This window comes from Lolium perenne, chromosome 4 (genome assembly GCF_019359855.2).
Source record: "Lolium perenne isolate Kyuss_39 chromosome 4, Kyuss_2.0, whole genome shotgun sequence".
NCBI lineage: Eukaryota > Viridiplantae > Streptophyta > Magnoliopsida > Poales > Poaceae > Lolium > Lolium perenne.
Window position 1 is genome coordinate 23481948 of NC_067247.2, and position 23767 is coordinate 23505714.

At 44.2% G+C, this 23767-nt stretch overlaps 3 protein-coding genes and 1 long non-coding RNA gene across 7 annotated transcripts; 1 reads left to right on the forward strand and 3 right to left on the reverse strand.

The window, feature by feature from the left end:
• Positions 1–4568: 4568 nt before the first annotated feature.
• On the forward strand, positions 4569–8101 carry LOC127291913 (actin-3). The gene is made up of 5 exons (XM_051321227.2): positions 4569–4703; positions 6147–6210; positions 6298–6691; positions 6781–7394; positions 7650–8101. The coding sequence occupies exons 2-5, from the start codon at positions 6151–6153 to the stop codon at positions 7713–7715; spliced, it is 1134 nt and encodes a 377-aa protein (XP_051177187.1). The 5' UTR covers positions 4569–4703; positions 6147–6150; the 3' UTR covers positions 7716–8101.
• An 855-nt stretch (positions 8102–8956) lies between these two features.
• LOC127291914 (ferredoxin-3, chloroplastic) lies at positions 8957–11200 on the reverse strand. Its single transcript, XM_051321228.2, has 2 exons — positions 11018–11200; positions 8957–9608 (listed from the first exon to the last, which is right to left on the reverse strand). Exon 2 carries the CDS (start codon positions 9598–9600, stop codon positions 9142–9144), a length of 459 nt encoding a protein of 152 aa, XP_051177188.1. The 5' UTR covers positions 9601–9608; positions 11018–11200; the 3' UTR covers positions 8957–9141.
• Positions 11201–13216: 2016 nt separating this feature from the next.
• Positions 13217–20968, reverse strand: LOC127291915 (protein GLUTELIN PRECURSOR ACCUMULATION 3). Of its 4 annotated transcripts, none has more exons than XM_051321232.1 (17): positions 20748–20968; positions 20567–20664; positions 20339–20477; positions 20224–20252; positions 20017–20113; positions 19872–19927; positions 19663–19770; positions 18880–18936; positions 18116–18207; positions 17287–17371; positions 15925–16077; positions 14933–15027; positions 14634–14810; positions 14456–14559; positions 13853–13922; positions 13659–13747; positions 13217–13572 (listed from the first exon to the last, which is right to left on the reverse strand). In XM_051321232.1, exons 1-16 carry the CDS (start codon positions 20822–20824, stop codon positions 13688–13690), a joined length of 1497 nt encoding a protein of 498 aa, XP_051177192.1. In that variant the 5' UTR covers positions 20825–20968; the 3' UTR covers positions 13217–13572; positions 13659–13687. The 4 variants fall into 4 exon arrangements, with proteins under 4 accessions (XP_051177192.1, XP_051177190.1, XP_051177189.1 ...); XM_051321230.1 differs by having other exon boundaries at positions 13217–13565; positions 13655–13747; XM_051321229.1 differs by having other exon boundaries at positions 13655–13747.
• A 188-nt stretch (positions 20969–21156) lies between these two features.
• On the reverse strand, positions 21157–21716 carry LOC127291916 (uncharacterized). Its single transcript, XR_007844815.1, has 2 exons — positions 21591–21716; positions 21157–21428 (listed from the first exon to the last, which is right to left on the reverse strand). It is a non-coding gene; the product is annotated as an uncharacterized lncRNA (long non-coding RNA).
• Positions 21717–23767: the final 2051 nt, after the last annotated feature.

Genomic DNA, 23767 nt, shown 5'->3' on the forward strand with positions numbered 1-23767 from the left:
ATGTGTGTGTTGAGTTTTTTTTTTAAAGACAGGTGTGTTTGTGCAGGCACGAGTTGCTGGAATGATGTTAGAAGCTCACTCATCCATGCGTGCTGGCCCGGCCCGCCCAACGCCCAACGCCCAACGCCGCGTCGTTCTTCTGTTAGCCAGCGACGCCCTGGTGCATGCATGCCCGACATCGTCCCATCTAGGTGGAAACAATTACTGCCAAATAATAATTTCCCATTCCAAAAGTATAGTGCTAATAATACATATATATGGCCTTTGTCCAAACCCAAACTTACACAAGTTTAACCGAAGTCTTATACTCCTTCTGATCTATAATATCTGTCATTGAATCGCATGTATATAAATACATTTTAGTATGTCTACTCACTTATTTCAGCGACAAGTATTACAGTTTGGAGGGAGCAATATATTTCAACATTTACAATAAAAATTTCTATATGAGCAGAACCATCATGAAATATATTTTTAGTGTATTTGTTTCGTATTATAAACATTTTATGAATTTTTTTACTTAAGACAAAAGGTACAAGGCTTATATTGTGCGAAGCCGGAGTAGTAGAGTTTTTGAGACATGCCAAGTGTCAACGCTCGGTCCGTTCACGCTTTCAAGACGTACCACTCGGGTTCTTAAACTTCCGAGACAAGGGAAGCGGTACTCCCTCCATCCTCAAATAAATATACTTCTAATTTTTGTATCGAGTCAAAACTCTAAAATTTTGAGCATTTTTATTTAAAAGAGTAGGAGCATATACATGGCATCAAATTGGCATAATATGAATCTACACTAATGAGCGCGAGTGCTTAGCAAAAAGATTGGTTTATTTTCATAAGCATAATGTTGCATTACATGGCCTAACAAAAAAAAATCCTGACAAGTATTTTGGACAGGCAGAGAGGATCGGTTCTGGGCGGGCAGATCCGTTTGAAACCGAATCCCACCAATAACTCCTCCACTTCTTCCTCCTCTCAATTCGAAATTCCGTAACGGCAAACAGCTGTGCTCGGGCCAGCAGGTTTCTTACGCACTTTTTTTTTTACCAGTGTACCTAAGGGGACCGGAAGGTTTTTAATGAGGCGGCCTGGTGCTTATTATAATATATGTGTTCTTGCGTAAAAAAAAAGTTCAATATGAGCAGAACCACCATGAAATATGTTTTTAGTGTATTTGTTTCGTATTATAAACATTTTATGAATTTTTTAGTTCAGACAAAAGGTACAAGGCTTATATTGTGAGAAACCGGAGTAGTAGAGTTTTTGAGACATGCCAAGTGTCAACGCTCGGTCCGTTCATGCTTTCAAGACGTACCACTCCGTCTGTTGATGGGTTCTTAAACTTCCGAGACAAGGGAAGCGGTACTCCCTCCATCCTCAAATAAATATACTTCTAATTTTTGTATCGAGTCAAAACTCTAAAATTTTGAGCATTTTTATTTAAAAGAGTAGGAGCATATACATGGCATCAAATTGGCATAATATGAAACTACATTTCAAGACAATCCTAGTGATATTAAAGTGGTGTCATAAATGTTGTCACCTTTTTCCCATAAAATTGGTCAAACTTTAGAATATCTGACTTAAAAGAAGAGGTATGAGTATACTTATTGAGGACGGAGGGAGTACATCCTAAAAAATGGAAAACAAGAGGATCTAGTCAGATTACACCCATGCTCGATTAACAAGATAATTTTGCCATCTCAAAAGAAAAGAAAAACGTAGTAATTCTGAAGAAAAAAACTACTTATTTTGGCCCAATATTTTGCATTTCAATGTTTAAAAAAGTAGGATCACTTATCGCCATGTCGCTTTGAATTTCTTCAAACCACATTCCATTCCGCAAACCGTTGGATCGGATCTAGACCCAATATTCCATCTATTTCGTCTTCATGTTTTCTCTATCTAGTCTCCTTAAGTTCTACACTAACTTTGTCGGCGTCGTACCTACATTAGGTCACACACATCTCATCGCCGACTCGTATTATCAACTCTCACGTCGACAAGCCCACATTAGCCTAACATCAAAATGAATCCTTCATCAGTTCCGCACTGTCACCCCTTTCGCGTGTGTCGCGGCTCCACCCTAAATGACTCCGACGGGGGTCTTTTTCCATCTTCAAAGCTTCCGCCTCGCAGTTCAACTATGCAGGTTGTGCTTGACGATAAAGTCAATTGGGTTTTAAAATAAGTGCTCGGGCAAAAACCAATGCATAAAAAGGGTTTATGATCTTAAAGAAGGAACTAAAAAAGATGGTAGATAGTGCATAAAAAGGGTTTAGTGCAGTGCTTATAAAAACAACTTTTTTTGTTAAGCGCTAGTGTTTATTTGTATGGGAGAGATGCCTAGGAAAGTGCTTTAAAATAAACCTTTTTTTTTTAACATCGGTGCTTATTTATGCTAGGCATATGCCTAAGACTACTCATAGTGGGAGTAACATAGCAAGTAACATCACACACCCCAAAGCATTTTGGTGACATGGCATGATAATAAATGAAGAAAGAGAGGGAAGTGGTAATTAGCTATGTTACCATAACATCACACTTCTCAAGACAAGATGAGTCTACAATCTAATAAATATAGCATGCATGATATCACATATAAGTAACTATCCACTATGGAGGTAGTAACATAGGGTAGTAACATGCCCATGTTACTACTCTATGTTACTCCCCACTATGACTAGTCTAACTAGGCACCTCACATGTACAAGAGCTAAATACATCAGTAGTCCTAATAGTTGTATGTTAGGTGCAGTTTAGTCCCAATAGTTGTAAAACTGGGTGAGGTAGTCCCAAAAGTTGTCCAAATGTGCAAAAGTAGTTCCAACTTAATCTAATGCAGACACCTGGCTTCGGTAGTTTCACAAAAAGACCCCTACACATTTTCTATACCACTTCCTGCCTATCGTATGTCGACCCCACCTGTCAGATGAGAGGAAGAATAAGAAAATTTAAGTGTGGGGAAAAGAATTCGAACACGCAACCTCCTGTTCACTGCTACGCGATATAACCAATAGCTCAAGACATTCTTTTCGACTTAGCGCAGACCGTGACCTTATTCATCTGCCCAAGATGCAATTTTATATGCGGGATTAAGTTGTAGCCCATTTAATATTTACACGGTGAGAGGAAAGAAATAAAAGAGGTCAACGTGAATTTGGTATGGGCCCAGAAAGCAAATTTTTTTGTTGTGCTTGGCCATTCGGTTTTATTCGGTTAACCGTGTTTATCTAGGTTTTTTACTGAATTAACTAAAGTATAAATGGTTAGGACTTTTGCTAACTGAAACCTAACCATAAAACCATAAAAACTGAAATTTGGTTTCGATTAGGTTTTTTCCGGTTCAGTTTTCGGTTTTAGTTTGGTTATGTGCAGTCGGAGCCGCCGCCCTCGCATGGAGGCCCCCGTCGCTTTGTGCTAGTCTTTTTTCATCTCTGCCGGAGTTCTTCGTCGCCGAAATGAGCTCCGCGACAGCCGCAAGCACGGGTGACGGCCGCGAGCACGGGCGCCACGCCGCCGCAAGCACGGGCTGCGCTGCGCCACGACTAGTCGTGCCTCGCCACGCTTGCCGCGAGCACGGCGCCACAAGCACGAGCGCCGCCGCGAGCACGTGCGTCGGACGCCTCCATCTGGCCGTGCCTCGCCACGCCGCCGGGAGCACGGGCGTCGGCCGCCTCCATCTGGCCGTGCCTCGCCACGCCCCCGCGAACACGGACGTCGGCCGCTGGGAACGAATTGAATTTCCAACATATCACATATGATTTTAGAACACGTCAATGGTGCCTCCATAGAGGTGGATCGGGTGGTCAATTGTTTACCAGCGCATCACCATAGAGGTGTGCCGGCGGTAAGGAAAGCACATATTTTTGATCTGGCAAGGACATGTTCGAACCTTGTGTTCGGCGCAATAAAAAATTTCAGAAGCCTAATCAATATGTGAGATTTTTATGAATGCCGCATCATTGACGTAAACATAATCCCACACATAGAATTCCGGCTTGGGCAGGTAAATCAGAAAACTGTCATATACATAAGTTCACGGTGTGTGTTCTTGTGAAACGATTGTATTGAGCTGGTGGTTGTATCGCGCGGGCTATTACCAGGAAGTTGCGTGTTCGCTTCCTTCCTCCAAGCTTAAATTTTCTTATTTTTCCTCTCATCTGACAGGTGGGGGCGACATACGATAGGCCAGAAGTGGTATAGAAAATGTGTAGGGGCCTTTTTGCGAAACTCTCGAAGCCAGGTGTCGGCATTAGATTAAGTTGGGACTACTTTTGCACATTTGGACAACTTTTGGGACTACCTCACCCCGTTTTACAACTATTGGGACTAAACTGCACCTAACGTACAACTATTAGGACTAATGGTGTATTTAGCTCCATGTACAAATAAGTATTGGTGCTTAAAAAATCCTGACAAGTATTTTGGACAGGCAGAGAGGACGCGGTTCTGGGCGGGCAGATCCGTTTGAAACCGAATCCCACCAATAACTCCTCCACATCTTCCTCCTCCCAATTCGAAAATCCGTAACGGCCAACAGCTGTACTCCTCTCTCTCTCTCTCTCTCCTGTATTTAACACGGCACGCTCAAGTCCAACGCAGGACTCGTCTTCTCCGGCACACCACGCCACTCTCTCTCGCCAGACGCCAGCCACCTACGTCTACTCCTCCCCGGCGCCGCCACTGCCTCGCTCCCCAAGGTCCGATCCCTCTCTCGCTCTCCCACTCTCTCTCCCCGTCTCCCTGCTCCGGGGTGGCGCGGATCTGGTGGCCGCGACCCCGCTGTTAACCTCCCACCTGCGTTCGTCGTCACGCTCTTCTGCTGCTGCTGCTGTCCTGCTCCTCGTCGTCGCGGTGGTCGCATCGACTCGGTGAGATCGTTCCTTACTGGGATGGATCCGTCGGCGCAGTCGCTAGTTCCCTTCGAGCGCGGGCTACCAGTTCGATTTATTCAGTTAGGAGCGTGAAGCCTGATCTGCTGACGCACGTAGCCCGCCGCGCGATCTGCGTTGATCCTGCAAAATCGGTTCCAATTTTGGCATGATTTGTTTGTTTCGCCTAGCGATTACTGGATTGGAGGTTAGGCTTGATGCAGACAGCGGTGGTTCGGATACGAAATGCTCTAGTTTTTGCTTGGCATGATGGGCTCTGCTAGGCTAACCATTGTCTGAACTGGGTACGGTCCTTGGCCTAAGAGAGAAAGTAGTGTCCATAACAGATTTCAACCATAAAATGTGTTTGGGATCGCCTGTCTGTATGAGATGGCTCATGACGACTGGGCTAGGATTTGTTCAAATTTAAACCAGTTCACATCCAAATTAATCTTAAACCTAATAACTTAGTAGCTGATTTTTTAGGTCGATGGTTTCTCATGAACACTGTATATATTATGAGATAGAGAGACCAAGTGCTATTAGTAATTTTTAAGATTGCTATGTTCGATGCTCGATGGTTTACACTCTAATCGTGGTTTTAGAATGATTTATGTCTATATCCACTGCATATCAGTACATCAGTGCCTGGTTCTTATACAAAATACAGTTTGAAGAATGCCAGTATTGCTGGCACGTGGACTTTACAGCTCCATAACTTCGTGCTTGATGGCTAAACAGCGATCAATAACTGCTACTAGGCTGAATGTTTAGCAACAGCAATAATTGTGATCCAGTACCGCTATACTAGTTTTATTCAATTTTGGTAGGCACAGTTGCACATGGGTAGAGCATGTCCGCCTGCAAGGACAGCTTATTGCTCTCTTTAATTTTTTAAGCTTAAATGAGGATCCATTAATGAGCGAAATGCGCTTTCTTCTTCACAATCGTGATTCGTTTTGCCAGCCAACCCTTTGTCCAGTAACCTTATTACGGATGAAAGTACCTGCTATGCTTAGATCTAGAAGTAACCTCTGATAGACACACGTGTAGTTTCCCCTCTTATACCTGATTACCAGAAAACATTTTCTGATGTTACTTAGATATCGGCAGAATGCTGTGTTGCAGATAAATTCAAAGCTTCTTAATAAAAAGGGTTCAGTTGGTTCTATTTCTTGTTCTCATGAACTGAACTCTGGCTTGCAAGATATCTAGCAATCACTATGTGATGTCGAGTAAATGGTTGATATGGTTTCTGATTGTCTTATGCAGATCAATGGCTGACGGTGAAGATATCCAGCCACTTGTATGTGACAATGGCACTGGAATGGTCAAGGTTTGATGCTAATCCCTTTGTTTCATCCAGCTTCTCAGTACATAAAATTAGTTGTCTGGAAAATGACCACCTCCCTCAACACTGTAGGCTGGCTTTGCTGGTGATGATGCCCCAAGAGCAGTTTTCCCTAGTATAGTTGGCCGCCCTCGGCACACAGGTGTCATGGTTGGGATGGGCCAAAAAGATGCCTATGTGGGCGATGAAGCGCAGTCAAAAAGGGGTATCTTGACCTTGAAATACCCTATTGAGCATGGCATTGTAAACAACTGGGATGACATGGAGAAAATCTGGCATCACACCTTCTACAATGAGCTGCGTGTTGCCCCTGAAGAGCATCCGATTTTGCTGACAGAAGCTCCTCTAAACCCAAAGGCAAACAGAGAGAAGATGACCCAGATCATGTTCGAGACATTCAATGCACCAGCGATGTATGTGGCTATTCAAGCTGTTCTTTCCCTATATGCCAGTGGTCGTACAACTGGTACGTGTCCATTTTCTATATGCCATGGTATCTTTTGTGACATCTTTTATCAGTTATATGACGCTCTGAGTGTACTATGTCTTGTGCAGGTATTGTGCTTGATTCTGGCGATGGTGTGTCTCACACTGTGCCAATCTATGAAGGATATGCCCTTCCTCATGCAATTCTTCGGCTGGATCTTGCCGGCCGTGATCTGACTGACTCCCTGATGAAGATCCTTACGGAAAGGGGTTACTCCTTCACTACAACTGCAGAGCGGGAAATAGTAAGAGACATAAAGGAGAAGCTTGCCTATGTTGCCCTTGATTATGAGCAGGAGCTGGAGACTGCCAAGAGCAGCTCTTCTGTCGAGAAGAACTACGAACTGCCTGATGGGCAGGTCATCACGATCGGTGCTGAGAGGTTCAGGTGCCCAGAGGTGCTATTCCAGCCCTCGATAATCGGTATGGAAGCTCCTGGGATTCACGAGACCACATACAACTCCATCATGAAGTGCGACGTGGACATCAGGAAGGATCTCTACGGCAACATTGTGCTCAGTGGAGGAACCACTATGTTCCCTGGCATTGCCGACAGGATGAGCAAGGAGATCACTGCGCTTGCACCGAGCAGCATGAAGATCAAGGTTGTGGCGCCTCCTGAGAGGAAATACAGTGTCTGGATTGGTGGTTCCATTCTTGCCTCCCTCAGCACGTTCCAGCAGGTACTTAGTTACATGTCTTTCTTTTTCATGGTGCTTACCATTTTATTCTGGACAAAAATGTTAATTATCCTTATCTACTTTATTATTGTCTTACCTGAACCAACCATACAACAAATTAATCTTGTGATAACATCGTACTTTGAACATTTTTTAGTCGGTTCATGAACTTAGCAACTAATATTTCCTGCTATCATATAGGAAAATAAAGTGATGGTACTTGTGTCCTTGCACCCTGATTCATTTCCTTTTTCGCAGATGTGGATATCAAAGGGAGAGTACGACGAATCTGGCCCTTCAATCGTCCACCGCAAGTGCTTCTAAGCCTTCGGTCCTGGCTTCCCCAGTACCCAGTCTCTGCGCTTTCCCATGCCTGAGTCTACCTCTCTCAACTCTGCATCAAGTGTTCCCCAAGTCTCTGCGACCGTTTTCGCAGATGCAGGACGTTCCTATATTAGTGATGATTTAGACTCCGCTTGTTCGTTCTAGTCATATATGTCAATATTAGTCTGTTGGTGTGTGCGGAAGAATCGCTGAGCCAGGTTTGGCTTCGTCGGCTGTTCTGTGGCTGCAGAACATTAGCTTGTGTTGTGTATGTATAAATATTTGTTTGGTTGGTTGTATGGCTTTCCATGTTATCTTGTACCATATTGGTGTGGAACTATTATGCTTTTTATCAGTTGTGGTCAGCGAGGCTGGTCATCGGTCTATTCTGGTTTGCTATTTCATTCGTTACTATCAGTTTTTCCTTGTTACGGCTTCCATTTGATTTGATGCTTTGGGCATGTTCTTGTCACTAAACGCGAGAGAAAATTTGGCACAACAATTGCGCACCGTGGAAGAAATGGCCCTGCCGGCTGCTCCCCCAGATGGATGAAAGGGACAAGGAGAGGAAAATGAATAAGTGGCTGATCTCTCAGCCGCCGGCCGGCCACCAAACGGTAGGAAAGCGTCACCAAGTTGTGGAGACCTGAACCAAAGCCGAAAACATAAAGTATACCTTCTGAAAAAAACAACTCAGGAAAGGCTGTCATGAAAAAGAAGGGCTATCCCAGAAACAAATCAAAACAAAACGAACACCACAGGGATCTTCACCAACCCCAACCATTTGACAGGGTTGAGATTCTCGGCATTAGGGCACAATAATCCCATCTGCGCCTCCTAGCGACTAAAATAAATTAAAGTAAATATACATACACAAAAGATGCATGAACCATGAAGAGCGGTATGTGGCATCGAGCTTAGCTAACTAGACGACAAAAGCCTCGTAAGCAAATCAGCTTGAAAAGCAAGCAAGCAATCAAAAGGGACAGCAACGTTCAGGATCAAAACCATGAAATTTGCATTATAATATAACTTCGTATAAATAAAACAAATAAATGAATGATAAGCATATATATTATGCACACAAGATGCATGAGCCACTTCAAAGGTTTAGCTAACAAGAGGACAGCAACAACATCATGAGCAAATCAGTTTTTGAAAACGAAGCAACCAACAGGCATGCAGCAACATTCAGGATCAACTATCCAATATTGCAGTATTCTGAAGACATAACCATGAAATTTGCATAATGCCACTGCGGCTGTTCCTCTTATTCCCCTTGCTGGTATTTCCATGGGTTTCCCAACAATCTCAATGCACCAACAAACCTTAATGAACTAACAACCAAACACAACCATCAAAGTTTACAAGCTAGTAGTAGACAGAGCGGGCAAAAGACCGATCCTGACATGTACGCACAAGCCCCCTAATACAGGTCGCCTTCCTTGTGGGTGTGGATGACACAGTCAGACTTGGGGTACGAGACGCAGGTCAGCACGTAGCCTTCCTCCTGCTGGTTGTCGTCAAGGAACGACCCATCTGACTGGTCGACCTCGCCGGTCTCGATCTTGCCGGCACAGGTAGAGCACGCGCCTGCGCGGCAAGAGTAGGGCAGCTCCACCCCAGCCGTTTCCGCAGCGTCCAGGATGTAGGTGTCGTCGGGCGCCTCAAACTCGTACTCCTGCCCTTCAGGGGTCACCAGCTTCACCTTGTAGACAGCCATGGCAGAGACATCGAGCTTCCTGGAGGACTTGAGGCCCGGAACCTGCAGCATGCTTCGGCCAAAGAAGCCTAAAGACGAAGGGCTCTTGGTCACCCTCTGTGAGGCATCAGTTCTGCCATTGCTCAAGAGCAAGCAGGAAGTTGCAAGTGTGCTGGTCGACATCTTGAAAACTGCAATTAGAAAATCCAAAGGAGGAGCAAGTCAGTGATCTCAACCATCACAACTTAAGCAAGGTAAAACAAAAATATGCAACAAAAGATATGCACTGGGCCTGATAATATATCCTACATTAGCACTGGAGAAGTCACACATTGTTTTCAGCTTAAGGTCAACCAAAATGAGCTGGTGATATATGCCAATGGTATCTTTACCAAGGAAGAATAATAGGGGGGGACAAGCCACCATTCCCTCCATGAGAAGGCCATGTTCACTTTTGGAGCATTATGAGAAAGGCAGGCATTGCATCCCTGCCCTTCACTCGAAGCTCCGGGACACAATACGCAACAAATAACCCCATGATAGATGGTGCATGTAATGGACACAAAGAAGAACTGGGGCACAGGAAACAAAGAAGAACCCTACTCTTAAGATGCATGCCTAAAGCTAAATCTGATTCTATTTTCTTAATGAAAATGGGCTGCTGATGTATGCCAATGGTATCTTTACCAAGAAGGAAAAATGGGGACAAGCCATCCACTCCCTTCACGAAAAGGCCATATTTACTTTTGGAGCAATATGAGAAAGGCAGGCATTGCGTCCCCTGCTCTTCACTCGAAGCTCCAGGACACAGCAGTATACATAACATAAGCATCCATTTCTTTGCTTAATAGAGCAACCAATTTCATGTTCTAGTACGGAACAACTAAACCTTATTGCGCATGCAATGGATAAACAAACATCACCAAAGCACCTATGTTATACAGCACTAGCACCGGATGCTGATATATGGCAACGGTATCTTAACCAAGGAAGAAAAAACTGGGGACAAGCCTCCGGTTCCCTCCATTGCAAGGCCACAGTTAACTCTCGGAGCAGTATGAGAAAGGCGGGCATCGCGTCCCCGCCCTTCACTCGAAGCTCCGGTACTGAACCCAAAATCGAATATGATAATGGATTCGTTGTCGAATCGGCAAAGCCAGCAGAGAAAGGTGTACACCTAAACCCAGAAGTCCTAAACCTTCACCCCCCTGGTTACAACTTACAAGGTAGGGGACTAGTAGTAGTGCTGTTATTCCTACAGTAACAGGTGTGGTACAAGGGAGGCCAGCTAGTTGCGTGGCAAAAGCTTCCCGGCAGACCTGCCGCTGATCCGACAAGGAAATAGCGAGATCCCCGTCCGGTAGTACCAGGGGCGGACCTAACGAGGCGGAGGGCGGCTCGAAATTTTCCGGCGGCTCGCCGGTCGGAGATTCCGGCGCCCCATCCCACCCCGGGAACCAGACCGCTCCCCGCAGACGAAGGACATACAAATCACGAGAGGCGGACTACTCCAGACCACGGTAGGGTTCGTCGCGAGCAAAACAAACACGAACACGAGCGAGGAAAAGAAAAAACAGATCGAGGATGCTGGCGATGCTACCTGCCGCGGCCGGGGACGAAGACGGGCGGAGCGGCGCCGGATTCCCTTGCCGGAGGCCTCCACCACCCTTCCCTTTGCGTCTGCCTCTCGCTGTGGTGGGAGTGGGCGGCGGCGGCGGCCACCTTTTAATAGGCGGGCGGAAGAGAGTGCCTGCCTTTTGCCCTTTGCCCTTTGCCCTGCCGCCCGTCGCTCGGAAAAATTAATTTTAACGAAAAAGTCCGGGAGTGAAATGGCGAGTCTGCCCCTGCGTGCGTGCGACGAGCACCTACGCTACGCTTCGCCAGCCGCCTTGCGTGACCAACCCGGGTGCTCGGCTGGACTGGGTGGTTTCCAGTTTTGGCCCAGGACGGCTGTTTCAGGTCCGCCGGAAGGTTCTAGAACTCACTGGCTGGATCACCTTTTTTTTTCCTACCAGATAGATCGTCCGGCGGTACATTTTTCTTCCAGGGAATGTCATTCTGCTAAGAGCATCTTAGTAGATGATGCAAAATAGTCTTGGTGCACTGCTTTTTAAAAAGTTTGGGGCCCAGGTCAAAAAAATAAAAAGTTTGGGGCAACGAATTTGTCCAACACATGTTTTATTGCTATTTCGTGTTGCAAATTTTGGCCGCTCGTGCTGCATAATTGGGCATGGCGCGGCTGCCGCAAAGTAAAAATGCCGTACCATCTCGGTCATTGCCACCGCGTTGAGCGTGGGATGGCGTCGTGTCAAGGCTGCACCGGATTCTGCGGCGTCCTTTGCGTACGCAAGTCTGGCCGCTACACCGTGAAAATCTCGTTCAAAGCGGGTGCGGATCGGCACCTTCGACTCGTCGGAGCTGGCCGCGGGTGCCATCAATTAGGAGGCGGAGTTCCTCGCCCCCGAAGTGCGGGCGGTGTCCCGCCAAGAAGAGAAAGACAACGCCGCGTCATGCAGCAACTCCACGCCCATGAGTCTGATGGTGCGGCAATGGCTAGGTTCGCCCAGGCACATCTAGAGCTCGTGCAGGCGCAGTATGAGTTCTACGATGCGAGGGACGGACATGTGAAGAAGACATCAGAGGCTAGCCCCTCCACGATGATCAAAGTGGAGTCAGAGGACTCCGACCGTGTGAACTGGGGATGAGTAGTGTGTGTGAACTATGTAGTAGTGTGTCGGAGACTCGGAGTCGAGTTTAGGGTTTCGAACTATGTAGTAACGTGTGTCCTAGGCTCGTAGCCAAGTTCTATATGTATTGATCTATGTACTAGAGTGTGTCGAAATCGAAGTTCGAATGTGTCGTGCCTTGTTTTACATCATTTGATATCTTTTCGATGCCATTTATTCATAATCTGGTAAAATAGAAAGCTTTCTGGTGCCCCAAAGTTCAAAAATCGTGTGTCATCCAAAGTTCAAAAATCGTGTGTCATGCATCGAAAAGATATCAACGGATGAACCTTTTAATGATTAAGATTTAAGATGGAGGAGATTGCGGTGGAAATGGAAATACTTTTGTAATTACACGTATGGGTGTGATGTTTCCATCACCATCCATTATGATTTAAGATTTGGATAAAAAAGAGAGAGAAAGAAATATTTCTATCTACCGTGGTAAGTACGAATCTCAAGAAATAAATGAACGGTGACGAATACACCTACACCCATACGTGTGTACAAAATCCACTCTCACAATGGAAAACGTGTTTATTACCCTAGAATGCAGAATAAAGTGGAGCAGATTTCGGGCGTAAGATAACAAAAAGAACAGAGGAAGCAGTACCAAAGTTCTTCGTTAAAAAAGTCCCTCGCAGAAAAGAAACAAAAGAAAGGGTAGGTAGGTTTCCTGTCCCCCCTTTACACTCAATCTCTTTCGTGTAAACATATTTTATAAGTATGATGATGAATTAGGGACGACTTTGAGGGTTTTCAATTTAACGTCTATTTTAATCATTTTGTGTGTGTGTGTGCCTATGGTTCTACTTATATTGAATTTATTTTAGTTTACCAACAAAAGCAAATCCTTTATAGAATGCATTCCTAAGCAAATGGCAGATTTTTCCACTTGTGCATCCCAACTCTAAAGCCAGCCGGTCAAAACTGACCAATTTAGTTTGAGACATTTCAAGTTGGTCACGCTAACATGTGGAAATACTTGAGAATTGTATCTTTCTTCACACTATGTTGGACTTGACCTCAAAGTTTGGTCAAGGCATATGGAGGAAATTAGAAAGCACGTGCCATGAAAAATGGAACTGCACACGAATTTAGCAAACAAACGTTGGACCACTTGTCAATTAATCATGGACCAAAAGAGCAAAGGAAACTGTTTTCCTATCAACACCTCCCACAGACCCGGGAGCCGTCAGCTCCAGTTACAATTAGAGGTTACATTTACAGTCTGCTATCCACAATAATTTTGTACGACTTTCTTTTGACTCTCTAATAAGGAGAGAGATGTAAGTCCTCAAAGCATGGTGACGACACATTCATCCTCGGGGAAGCGCACAATGCTCTGGTTAGCAACTCGTTCATCATCAATTAACTTGACATGTATGCAGGTGCGGTGCGCTTGACTTTTTGATATGTTACCTGCACGCTGCTGACAAGGGTCAGCGTCATCAGAAACCACACGAGCAGAAATAATTATGTCCTAGCACAATGAATTAGCCCACAAGCACCTGCCAGGTAAAAGAGCTGCAAGTGGAGCCCCCTCAGGTGGAAAGCAGAGTTCTGTATTCGCTCAGCAGGACAGGGATGTCATCCATGCGCAACTGAAGTGTAGCAGAAATATAAAGCACTGGTAAGTAGGAGAAACAGATACGAGCACATGCATCAGATGGCAATAATAAGGCGCCCATGGCGTGGAGTTCACATACCTGCGAAGCATTTTTCAAATGGAAAAGGCGGCGATCTTCCCTTTCGAGGAACCTTGGGGATGGGTTTTCCCTGCATCCATTTAATTGGCGGAAATGAAAATATAGTCCATGCAAAAGACTGGCAGCAAATATCGTTTACTTCAAATGCAGGACTTCAAAAAGAGTTACTGAGTAGTTAGATAAGCACCAGTCTTTCTTCAGACCTAATTTCTTCAGTCTCAATTTTTAGCTAAACAAGTCTCTGACAGAAAAAAGGCAGGTTCTACTCCTTATTGGTTTGCATTTCTCCTTTCGAATCAAGTAAGTGTCATGAAAACATGCCATAAGTTACATGATAAAACACGTAATTTATGAGATTAACTGGCAATATTCCGTTAGTTATTATTCCAGGTTATTGTTTGTGCAAAAGACAACAGAACGGATTAAAATCTAACCGTTAAAATGATTATCATGACAAAAAGAGAATATAAATAGACAAGACAAAGAAGTATCCGCAAAGTCATGTCATTATTCTAGCACACTGTTCTTGATTTTATGGAAAAGTGAATGGTTCAAATGTGTATAAAACAGATGCAGAGGGGAAATGGAGGAGTGAAACCATACACGTAACGGCAGATAATGAGACGTTGATAGTCCCTCAGCAGAGGGCCAAGCTCCTGGAGCTGTATGGAGCTTGATGGGGAACTTCTCCAATGATCACGAAGTGCCTGTAAATAATGTCCCCTTTCCTCAGAAGCCATCACAAGTGCAAAGGGTTGCAGAAAGGAAAAGATATCAGCACCTGAATACATGCAAGCTGGTCAGTAGTAGGAAGTGATTCGCCAATAAGCCTAGTTGATAATTCCATTAGCTCTTTATCATTGATTTCATCAACAAAGCTTGCTGGAGGTTCCATAGAAAGTGGAATCCCCAATCTTTTTGCCAAGTCCACCATTGGAGATTCCCCAGATTGTGATTCCTGCAGCAGTTCTATCCTTTAGTAATTGCAAGGTTCTAACATCACCAAAAAAATCGACATTAGTTCGCATTTTACACTCTCCACAAAGATCTTCTGAACTTCAGGTACACGCATAAACATACCTTCACTGCATACTGTTGGGCATCACTAGTCACAGTGCTTTGGTTGCTGTCTGATTCAACATTAGGAACCAAATCTCGCTTGGCAATAGGATCATCTGAACATTTAAACATGTAGAGTTAGAGAAGCAGAAATAATCTTTCTCCATCAACAGTATTCATAGAATTTAGTCCTGACAAATGCAAGTACAGTACTTAGTATTTAAGCATGATTACTGGGACAAAACAATTTTCCCTCAGGAACCTGCAAGCATCTTAATCCAAGTAGATTTCATGTTCAAACATATCATTTCTTGTGTGGTTCATCTATGTGCATCTTTGGATGCAGATGCCAGGGGAGAAATCTTTTCCATCATCTCAGAAAATACGGTTTGTCTGTGTGCAGTGTGCACATTAGCTGGATGCAGTAAAGGGTTTGGTACAATTCATTGGTCCTGTAGATTTAACTTATTGTGCCATAGCCAGCTGATGTATTGTGGAAGTCAGGTTTGAACCTGGTAAGAGGTCCAATTTCTTAAAACATACTACTGTCTTCCTTGGTGACTATAGTACACATAGTCAAGATATTGTTTTAGCAAGTATAAGTGTTTTAATTTTTTGTAGGCAACAGAATTCACCAAATGCCCCCATTTGTTACTTACATGTAGTGATGCTACAGAGATGGATGTGTATGCCATTAGTAGGGGCAACATATGTGACTTCTTGAAGTACTCTACTATACACTAGTAATTGATAAATGTTTGCAGTTCTGCTTAAGAAAATATCTGGTTCTATGTGCATACAGCTTAAACATATGATAATGGATGGAGTGAAAAATATGGATCTGTCAAGTGCAGTCACTTCAGTTATTACTAGATTCTAGGCCAAACTACGGGCCCAGCATATGATAACACATATTGTTTCTAAAGCTTTGACAGTTAGTTGTATGCGATAAAAATTAAAGCTGCAAGATGCCGATACGAGATTCTTCTTTTTCAGATGTGTTACTACTATACCTTCAGGAACAAGCCACCACAAATCGCCAAAGGTATTCTTTCCATCAAAGCCACCAAATAAAAGAAACCGGGATCCTATGCAAGTCATAGAATGATATGCCCGAGGAGGAGGTGGCTCGTTACTTGTTGGTAAGCGCTTCCATTGAACAGAGACTGGGATACCAAAGTATTAATCAGTAAAAAGAACATATACAATACCAAATATTTATAGGTAATGCTGGACTGCTGGTTGCTACAACAGAAGAAAGGAGTCAAATTTAGACAAATCAAAATGAGAACAGTAAAAAAATGGCCAAGATGTGTGTTCACACATAAGATGATAAGAAACAGGTCGGTCAGTCTAAGACGGCATTTTGGATGTTATAGATTTTGTATACCCCTCCTAAATATAAGGCCTCAATGATTATTTAGCCAACTTTGACCACGAATTTGATAAATAAAATATGAATTTCAGGGGTGTTATATACCTGGAAGGAGAGAGTGTCATTACCTACATCTCTACATTACTCTACAATTGTCTGCGGGACGCATGCAGATGAGGGAAGTGGATAGACATACATATGATGCGCATGTGCAGAATGAGTGAATGCATGGCATGTAAGGTGGTTAGTAGTCAGCACCACAGTGCACATGCATACAAATGAAATGAATTAAGGAGACAATCTCAGCTGTCTCTAGTGTGTTATTAAATTCATACTAACTAAGTTAGCTAATTTTGGTGATACTAAGGCAACCTGTCGTGAGCCACCTGGGTTACAGCAACCATAGGAAAGGGTGTTTATTGTTTAGTAGCCACAATGACTGTGGACTATGTGGTTGAGTATCTATGTACCATATCTACGTCAATGAGGATAATGCAAGCACAGACATATCAAGCATGCACTCGATATATCAATCAGGAGATTCAATACTCAATCCCTGTCGACCAGCGTAGCCCTAATAATTTTCTCTACAAATAGTGGGATGTGATTCTAAACCTGCTTGTGGGCAGCCCATGCCAATATTTCAGGGAAATATTTCAGCCTGACCCTTAGCTCAACTTGGCAATTAATGAAATTAATATCTCATTCAAATAATGATAAAAACTTCAGAAAATAAATAATATTTGGGGCTTTTCAGGTATAACTAGTATCAGATCGCTTTCTCAAGGTTAGGCTCAAAGTTCCAGTTATGAAATCACACTCTTATTTAATTACCAGAACAATCTCTTTTTTTCATAAAGCCATCTATGTCAAGAAACTAACAACAAGATTTGGTGTGTTCAGCAGATAACGAGATGCAAACTCATGTTCAATGATCCCAAAGAGGCAATGCAGAATTTTTTTACAATCAAACCAGGAATTCATGGGAGCTTCAGCTTACCCCTGTCTAAAATAACACATTCGTTGTAGTACACATCATATCTACTTAGCCAACCGCCAGTTCCATGTCCTCCAAATAGCAGGAGCTGACAACAAAGTCCAAGATCTATATGTTATTGCACAAACGAAAATAGACAACAAAAATGTAAGACAATTCACGGACAAAAAAATCTTTTCTGCTACATAAATTCTGGTAGACTTGATGACCAGCTTGTGGGGTACAGGATCCCAGTAAATAAGAGAATTTTTGTTTCAAAGGTTCAGGAAAGAGCGAACATGATTATTTTTTTGGATCATTAAGTACCAACTTCTTATCATGCAATTAAAAATAAGGGAGGGAGGTTTTGGTAGCTAAGCCTTGTTTCACCAGACAAGAAGATACTTGAATCAAAGCTAATGCATTCCACACCAAAAAAAATACGCTACTCCCTCCAGTTCAAAATAATTGCCAAAAATAGATGTATCTACACACTAAAACATGTCTAGATACATTCATTTTTAGGGAATTATTATGAACCGGAAGGAATATGTAAGATACAGATTTTAGCAAATGATTTTTCCCAGAAGATAAAACATGTTAGAAAAATGTATATCTGACAAAAGCAACCCTGAAAGTCATTATATTCATATTTACAGGATACTAAGCTTCACTGACTTGGCATGATAGCAAACAACATGCAGATTAATGGGCACTCATGATTGATATCCAATCTAACAGCAAGATCAAGTGAAGTCAACATTCCAAATATGTGATGCACACATCAGATATATCAGCCGTTAAATACTAATGCATTTAGAAAGAAGAAACATCAAGGTTTTAAATTGCATACATAAGGTCCACCTGAAGTCACTGAATGACCACATCGTGCAGAGGGGGATTGACCTGGCAGCTTTAACTGTGTCCAACCTGGCGCCTCATTATCTCCGCAAAAGAAACAATATCAGGTTCAGTAACAGCAAATTAACAAACATTGCAGTTATTGTCTAACAAAAAAATCCAGTGAACCAATCACTTAAATCAGAAGCACAATTTCATACAAACAAATGTGAGGTGACCATTGCAAAAGGACAAAAGCAGAAACAGCTTAGTTGTAAAGAAGCATGTGAAATATATCAAGTAAAAAAGGTGATCTCCCACGTCCCTCAATGTAACATGATATAGCTAAATAAAACCAATGGGACATCTCAAATTCCATTTCCTACAATGAAGCAGGAATGGACATAAAAGGCAAAGAAGATGTGAGTATGATACTCTGCCTTGTGTCGTTAAGTATGTAAACATAATAAACACAGGTATGTAACCTCCACTGATAATGACCCACATTCGCATAAACTTTCTAAGCAAATAGTTCCAATTGCACTACGAATTCTGCTAGTGTACTAATCAATTAAGCAAGCATATATTGACACTAATAAGTAACCTCCTCTGATCATGACCCACATTCGCATAAACTGTCTAAGCAAATACTTATAATTGCACTATGAGTTCTGCTAGTGTACTAATCAATTAAGCAAGCATATATTGTGCCTAGCATTTAACATGACATATTTTTCTCAAATGCAAATAGACACATAAACAAATAGGAAGAGATACCTTCTTCAGTAACACCCTTCAAAGCCCATAGATCGCCCATTATCGGTCCGGTTCCACCTGTTGGAAGGAAGATATAAAGTATATATGAATGATAGAATGTTTGAGACCAAACAAAACTATGCAACTCATTAATCATTGAACTCAGCAGCCCACTAGAAATCTACTCAGGAATAGAGTCTGATACCCAGCAGGAAGCCTACAAGCAAAGTGTGGAGATCAAGGATTAGAATGTGCAGGCTCACTTAGGTGGGAGAGAGCATGTACAGTCTCACCACCTGCGTTCAAGTACCCATGGACTCGAATTTGGATTCATACTTATCATGTTGTCAGGGCGTCCCTTATAGTTTTCCTTCAATAAAAAGGGATAATGCTAGGAGTGCTCTTACAAGTACAATACTAAAGTTATTCAGGTCGAACAAATCACTTCAGTTTCACCCATCTTTATGTTTGATAGCTATTTACAAAACAAACATAATTGTACTTTCTAGTGTTGGACAGCTTTACAAGGTTGGATCAGGAAGCCATGAGAAGCATTACTGGCTTTGAGCAACATATCTAGCTAGCTAATCATCTTAGAAAACACAACTTTGACAGACCAAAAAAAGCACCAACTCAAGGTGTGATAATTACCTCTGCCTCCAAATACAAGGTTGGGTCAGGAAGCCATGAGAAGCATTACTGGCTTCAAACAACATATCAAATGGAAACTAGCTAGCTAGTTCATCTTAGAAAACACAACTTTGACAGACCCAAAAAAGCACCAACTCAAGGTGTGGTAATTACCTCTGCCTCCAAATACAAGCAGCCTCTTCTCAATCATAGTGGCAGAATGTCCGCATCTTGGAGGCGGCGCTGATCCAGCAACTGCTAGTTCTGTCCATTCAAGTGACACTGTCCAGTAGAAAATGTAAGTAAAATGAAGGATCAACTTTATGAACAAAATACATTCGGTGCTCGGTACAGCTTGAATAAAGGGAGAGCAGTTGGCTCACTTGTGTCCATGACATATACATCAGACAGCCACTTTTTGCCATCCCAGCCACCGTACCTGAACAAAGATGAACATCATCTTCTTCACAGGTAATAATGAGACACATTATAATGACAGGGGAAACTTTTGCGGAATAAAATGCTTACATGACAATCTTCCTGTTTCCTATAGCTGATGCGGCCGCAAACTCCCGTGGAGACGGCAAATCACCAAAGCCGGTCATCTCGGACCACTGCCAAATGTCTGAAAACGAAAGAAGCACCAGGACAGGCTGACAGTGCTTAGGTGACAATTTTGAGACGGAACAAGTTACATGGGATTCTATAAATACTGGATGGAACGGAGGGCCTTACCAGTGTCGAGCATCCAGAAATCCCCTAACCTGCAAGGCAAACACCCGACCGTAAGCAACAGACAGACAATGGCAGACGCCTGCAGAACTCTAAATAGACGGAGAGCTGTGCGGACCTCTTGCCCCCGGAGCGGCCGCCGAAGACGAACATGTTGCAGTCGATGACGACGGCGACGTGGAAGGCCCTCGGGCTGGGGCCCGGCTGCCCGTCCGGGCCGCTGCCGGTGCACTCCGGCGTGTACCACAGCCTGTTCTCTGCAACGCGGGTTCGGTTTAGAGAAATCGTATGGAGAGCAGGAAAGGGGCTGTTGGAGCCGGATGTGCGCGGGGGGGCGGGATTTTACCGACGTCGTAGACGGCGATGTCGCCGAGGAAGCGCTTGTCGGCGAACCCGCCGAAGACGACCACCTTCGAGTTGCCGATCCCGACCGCCGTGTGCCCGCTGCGGGGAGACGCGTCAGCTTTCAGGCGGGGTTCAGGGGGGCGGCGGCGAGGCGGATCGGCCGGATTGGGGGAGGGGATTACCTGCGAGGGACGGGCGGTTGGCCTCCGAAGTCGGAGGCGTCGGCCCTCGCCCAATGCATCCGCGTCGGCTGCATCATCTCCGTCCTCCTCCTCCCACTCCCGGCGATGTGATCGGCGGCCGTCGCCGGAGCGGGGGGCTGCTGCGGCGGCGGAGACGGCAGTAGACCACTAGACCCCTTCTCTGACAGTGGGCCCGGACAATATCACCTGACTTGTGATCCCCGCCACCTAGGATAGGACTCGAAGAGAGGGATCTGCGAGTAAACTGACTCGTGGGGTCAGAACGGCCAACGTTTTTTTTTCTACCAAAGCGTGGTAAATATTGTACCGCCACACTCACAGAAACTACTGTGAGGAAGATCTGTCCTTTGGAACCAAAAAAAAAAGTTCCAGGAGTTGGGCAAAAACATTACGAAAACGGAACACCATGTGTATTATTTATTTCTTTTTTGCAAGAACGACATAAATCGTCGTGGAATACATAGTGGTAGTAGACATCCTTATTCAATATATACACGTAATTTTACTGGTTGAAGCAAATCGTGCATTTACACTCGTGGCCATGGCAATGAGCTTCTTTCTGATGGCCACCCTGTCCTCGCGCTATATCGGCACAAGTCAACTTGCAGAACAGTTTGGTGCAGAAGATCAAACCTTTGTACCCGTCTGTGCGGCAGTTATCTGTATGAACGCAACAAATTTATCAAGGTTACGTGCATGTCCGTCAAAAAAACTGTGAAATCAGAGTGTGTAGAACTGAAATGTGTAGACGATACAATCTTCTCCAAATCTTACGGCATATACACACTACCTGAGAGAACAAAAAAGAAAGAAAAAACACACCTGCCGAAGTTGGGCTTCCTAGGAACAGAAGCACCAGGACGAAAACACCTACAACCCGTGTATCCATTACACTGTTACAGAAATACCGTGTATCTTGGTGTAAAGTATTTTCTTACCGTCTCTAGAACAATGGTGTGTGGTGTGAAGAATGGTACCTGCTGCCGTCTTATATAGACTTCTTGAGAGAGGTAGAAACGGAAGGATGTAATGCTCTTTATGGGAATACTAAGAGAAACGTTTAAATCCATTTGACGTTTCCTATGTACATAATTGCTGGATTGTTGAACACATATATGCTTTGTATCTGTCAACTTTATAACCATTGTTTCAGTAAAAAATAAAGAGACATGAAATACATCTCAATTCAGCTCGTAGCAAAATGCAATGCATATTTTTTCCACTAAAATTTGGGGAGACATGAGGTTCTTCCTTCTCTGCTTACAAATTAGAATCCAGCTCACCATGGCAATATAAAGCAATTAGCTTCTAAGCGATTAAAGATTTCCAAACAAATGTGTAAATATATCTTATGATTTTCTGCATTCTTACATAGTGCTACTTTTATATGACCAACCTATTGAATATTTTTTTGGCACACGCTGGTTTTCGTGGACTGGGGTGTTTCAGTCTTGCCTTAAAATACCATGATTTTTAAATAAAATAATTTCTCTGGATCTAAATACTTACCGTCAATGAATTTAGACATATTTTAGCCTACACTTAAATTAGATTTGTGATAAATATTTTAGATCGGAGGGAATATTTTATATATAATTTGCCGGTGCATGTTTTGTATAAAATAAAATAGTCGTTTGGAGTAGCACTTTTTTTTCTCCCACATTTATCCATTTAACCCCCCCCCCCCCCCCGCCCCAGAGAAATGCTCGCTCCCATCCTTCGGGTCGAGCGTCGTTGGATGTATTACATTGTACCCCTCCCAAAGTTCCACGCCACGCGTGACCCCTCCAATATTATCCCCTTTCGTGTTCTCTTCGTTTCTCGCGTCCTTCTCCCCACCTACACCGCGGCCAAATCCCGCCACTACTAGAAAAAAGGCTATAGATGGACACCTTAGCCGTGGCGCACCGAAAATTTGGTACGCTGTTGGTATTACCCGTAGCACACCTCAAAAAAGGGTGGTCCACGAGTATGCCCATACAGGTGGAGCACGGCTAAGTGCGGCCACACTGGACCGAGTCGCACCACCAAAGTCTGGTCCGCCATGGGCGATTAACATACACATAGGGCACCAAAATGTGGTGCGCCATCGGCAAGCACGTGCACGCGGGCGCGAGACGCCCAAATAAGTTTGTATCCCGAACGCGCGTGGAACCATCAATACCTTTCTTCTCGCACTGGCAGAAGGTTGGCCGACGACGCCAGAGTCATTAATGTCGATGTTGGACGCCTGGCCTTATGTGCAAGCACTGGCCGGCTGGCAGCGTGCGTGGACCGATGCGCTTTTGAGTGCAGGCGGCAGGATGACCAATGGCTTGTAGGGATTCGTTGCATAGAAAACAAAAAAATTCCTACCGCGAGAACGCAATCCAAGCCAAGATGCGATCTAGAAGATGGTAGCAACGAGAACATGAACGAGACTAACCCTTGAAGATTTCCAAAGCCTACGAGATTAGATCTCGTTGTTGCAGAAGATGATCACTTGCCGCTTTCAAAAGCGCGCAGAAGATCTTGACGGTGCCACAATCGGGCAGCACCTCCGTACTCGGTCACACGTTCGGTGTTGATGAAGACGACGTCCTTCTCCCCGTTCCAGCGGGCAGCGGAAGTAGTAGATCCTCCTTGGAATCTCGGCAGCACGACGGCGTGGTGGCGGTGTTGATGGAGATCTCCGGCGGAGCTTCGCTAAGCGTATGCGGGAGAGGTGGTGGAGGAGGGGCGGCTAGGGTTTGGGAGAGGGGGGCGCCGGCTATAATAGGGGTGCGGCCAACTAGGGCTTGGTGTGTCCAGCCCCCTCCCCTTGCTCCTCATTATATAGGTGGAACCCCCAAGTGTTGGACTACAAGTCTTCGAATAAGACAAAACCCAAAACCTTCCATGTTGTGGGTATACTTTATGGGTATACTTTATGACATTTGGCGCCCACCGTGGGGCCTGCGGCGTCTGGAGGCCGGAACCGGGAGGGTTCCGCCATGGGAAGCTACGACGACACCATCGCT

What these genes read in the sequence shown, in the direction of transcription:
- LOC127291913 (XM_051321227.2), top strand. Translation starts at nt 6,151, where the DNA reads ATGGCTGACGGTGAAGATATCCAGCCACTTGTATGTGACAATGGCACT. An exon ending in ATGGCACTGGAATGGTCAAG is followed by an intron (nt 6,211 to 6,297) that starts GTTTGATGCTAA and finishes TCAACACTGTAG; the next exon opens with GCTGGCTTTGCTGGTGATGA. An exon ending in TGCCAGTGGTCGTACAACTG is followed by an intron (nt 6,692 to 6,780) that starts GTACGTGTCCAT and finishes TGTCTTGTGCAG; the next exon opens with GTATTGTGCTTGATTCTGGC.
- LOC127291914 (XM_051321228.2), bottom strand. Translation starts at nt 9,600, where the DNA reads ATGTCGACCAGCACACTTGCAACTTCCTGCTTGCTCTTGAGCAATGGC.
- LOC127291915 (XM_051321232.1), bottom strand. Translation starts at nt 20,824, where the DNA reads ATGATGCAGCCGACGCGGATGCATTGGGCGAGGGCCGACGCCTCCGAC. An exon ending in TTTCTGGATGCTCGACACTG is followed by an intron (nt 20,114 to 20,223) that starts GTAAGGCCCTCC and finishes TTTCGTTTTCAG; the next exon opens with ACATTTGGCAGTGGTCCGAG. An exon ending in CTCATTATCTGCCGTTACGT is followed by an intron (nt 13,923 to 14,455) that starts GTATGGTTTCAC and finishes AAATGGATGCAG; the next exon opens with GGAAAACCCATCCCCAAGGT.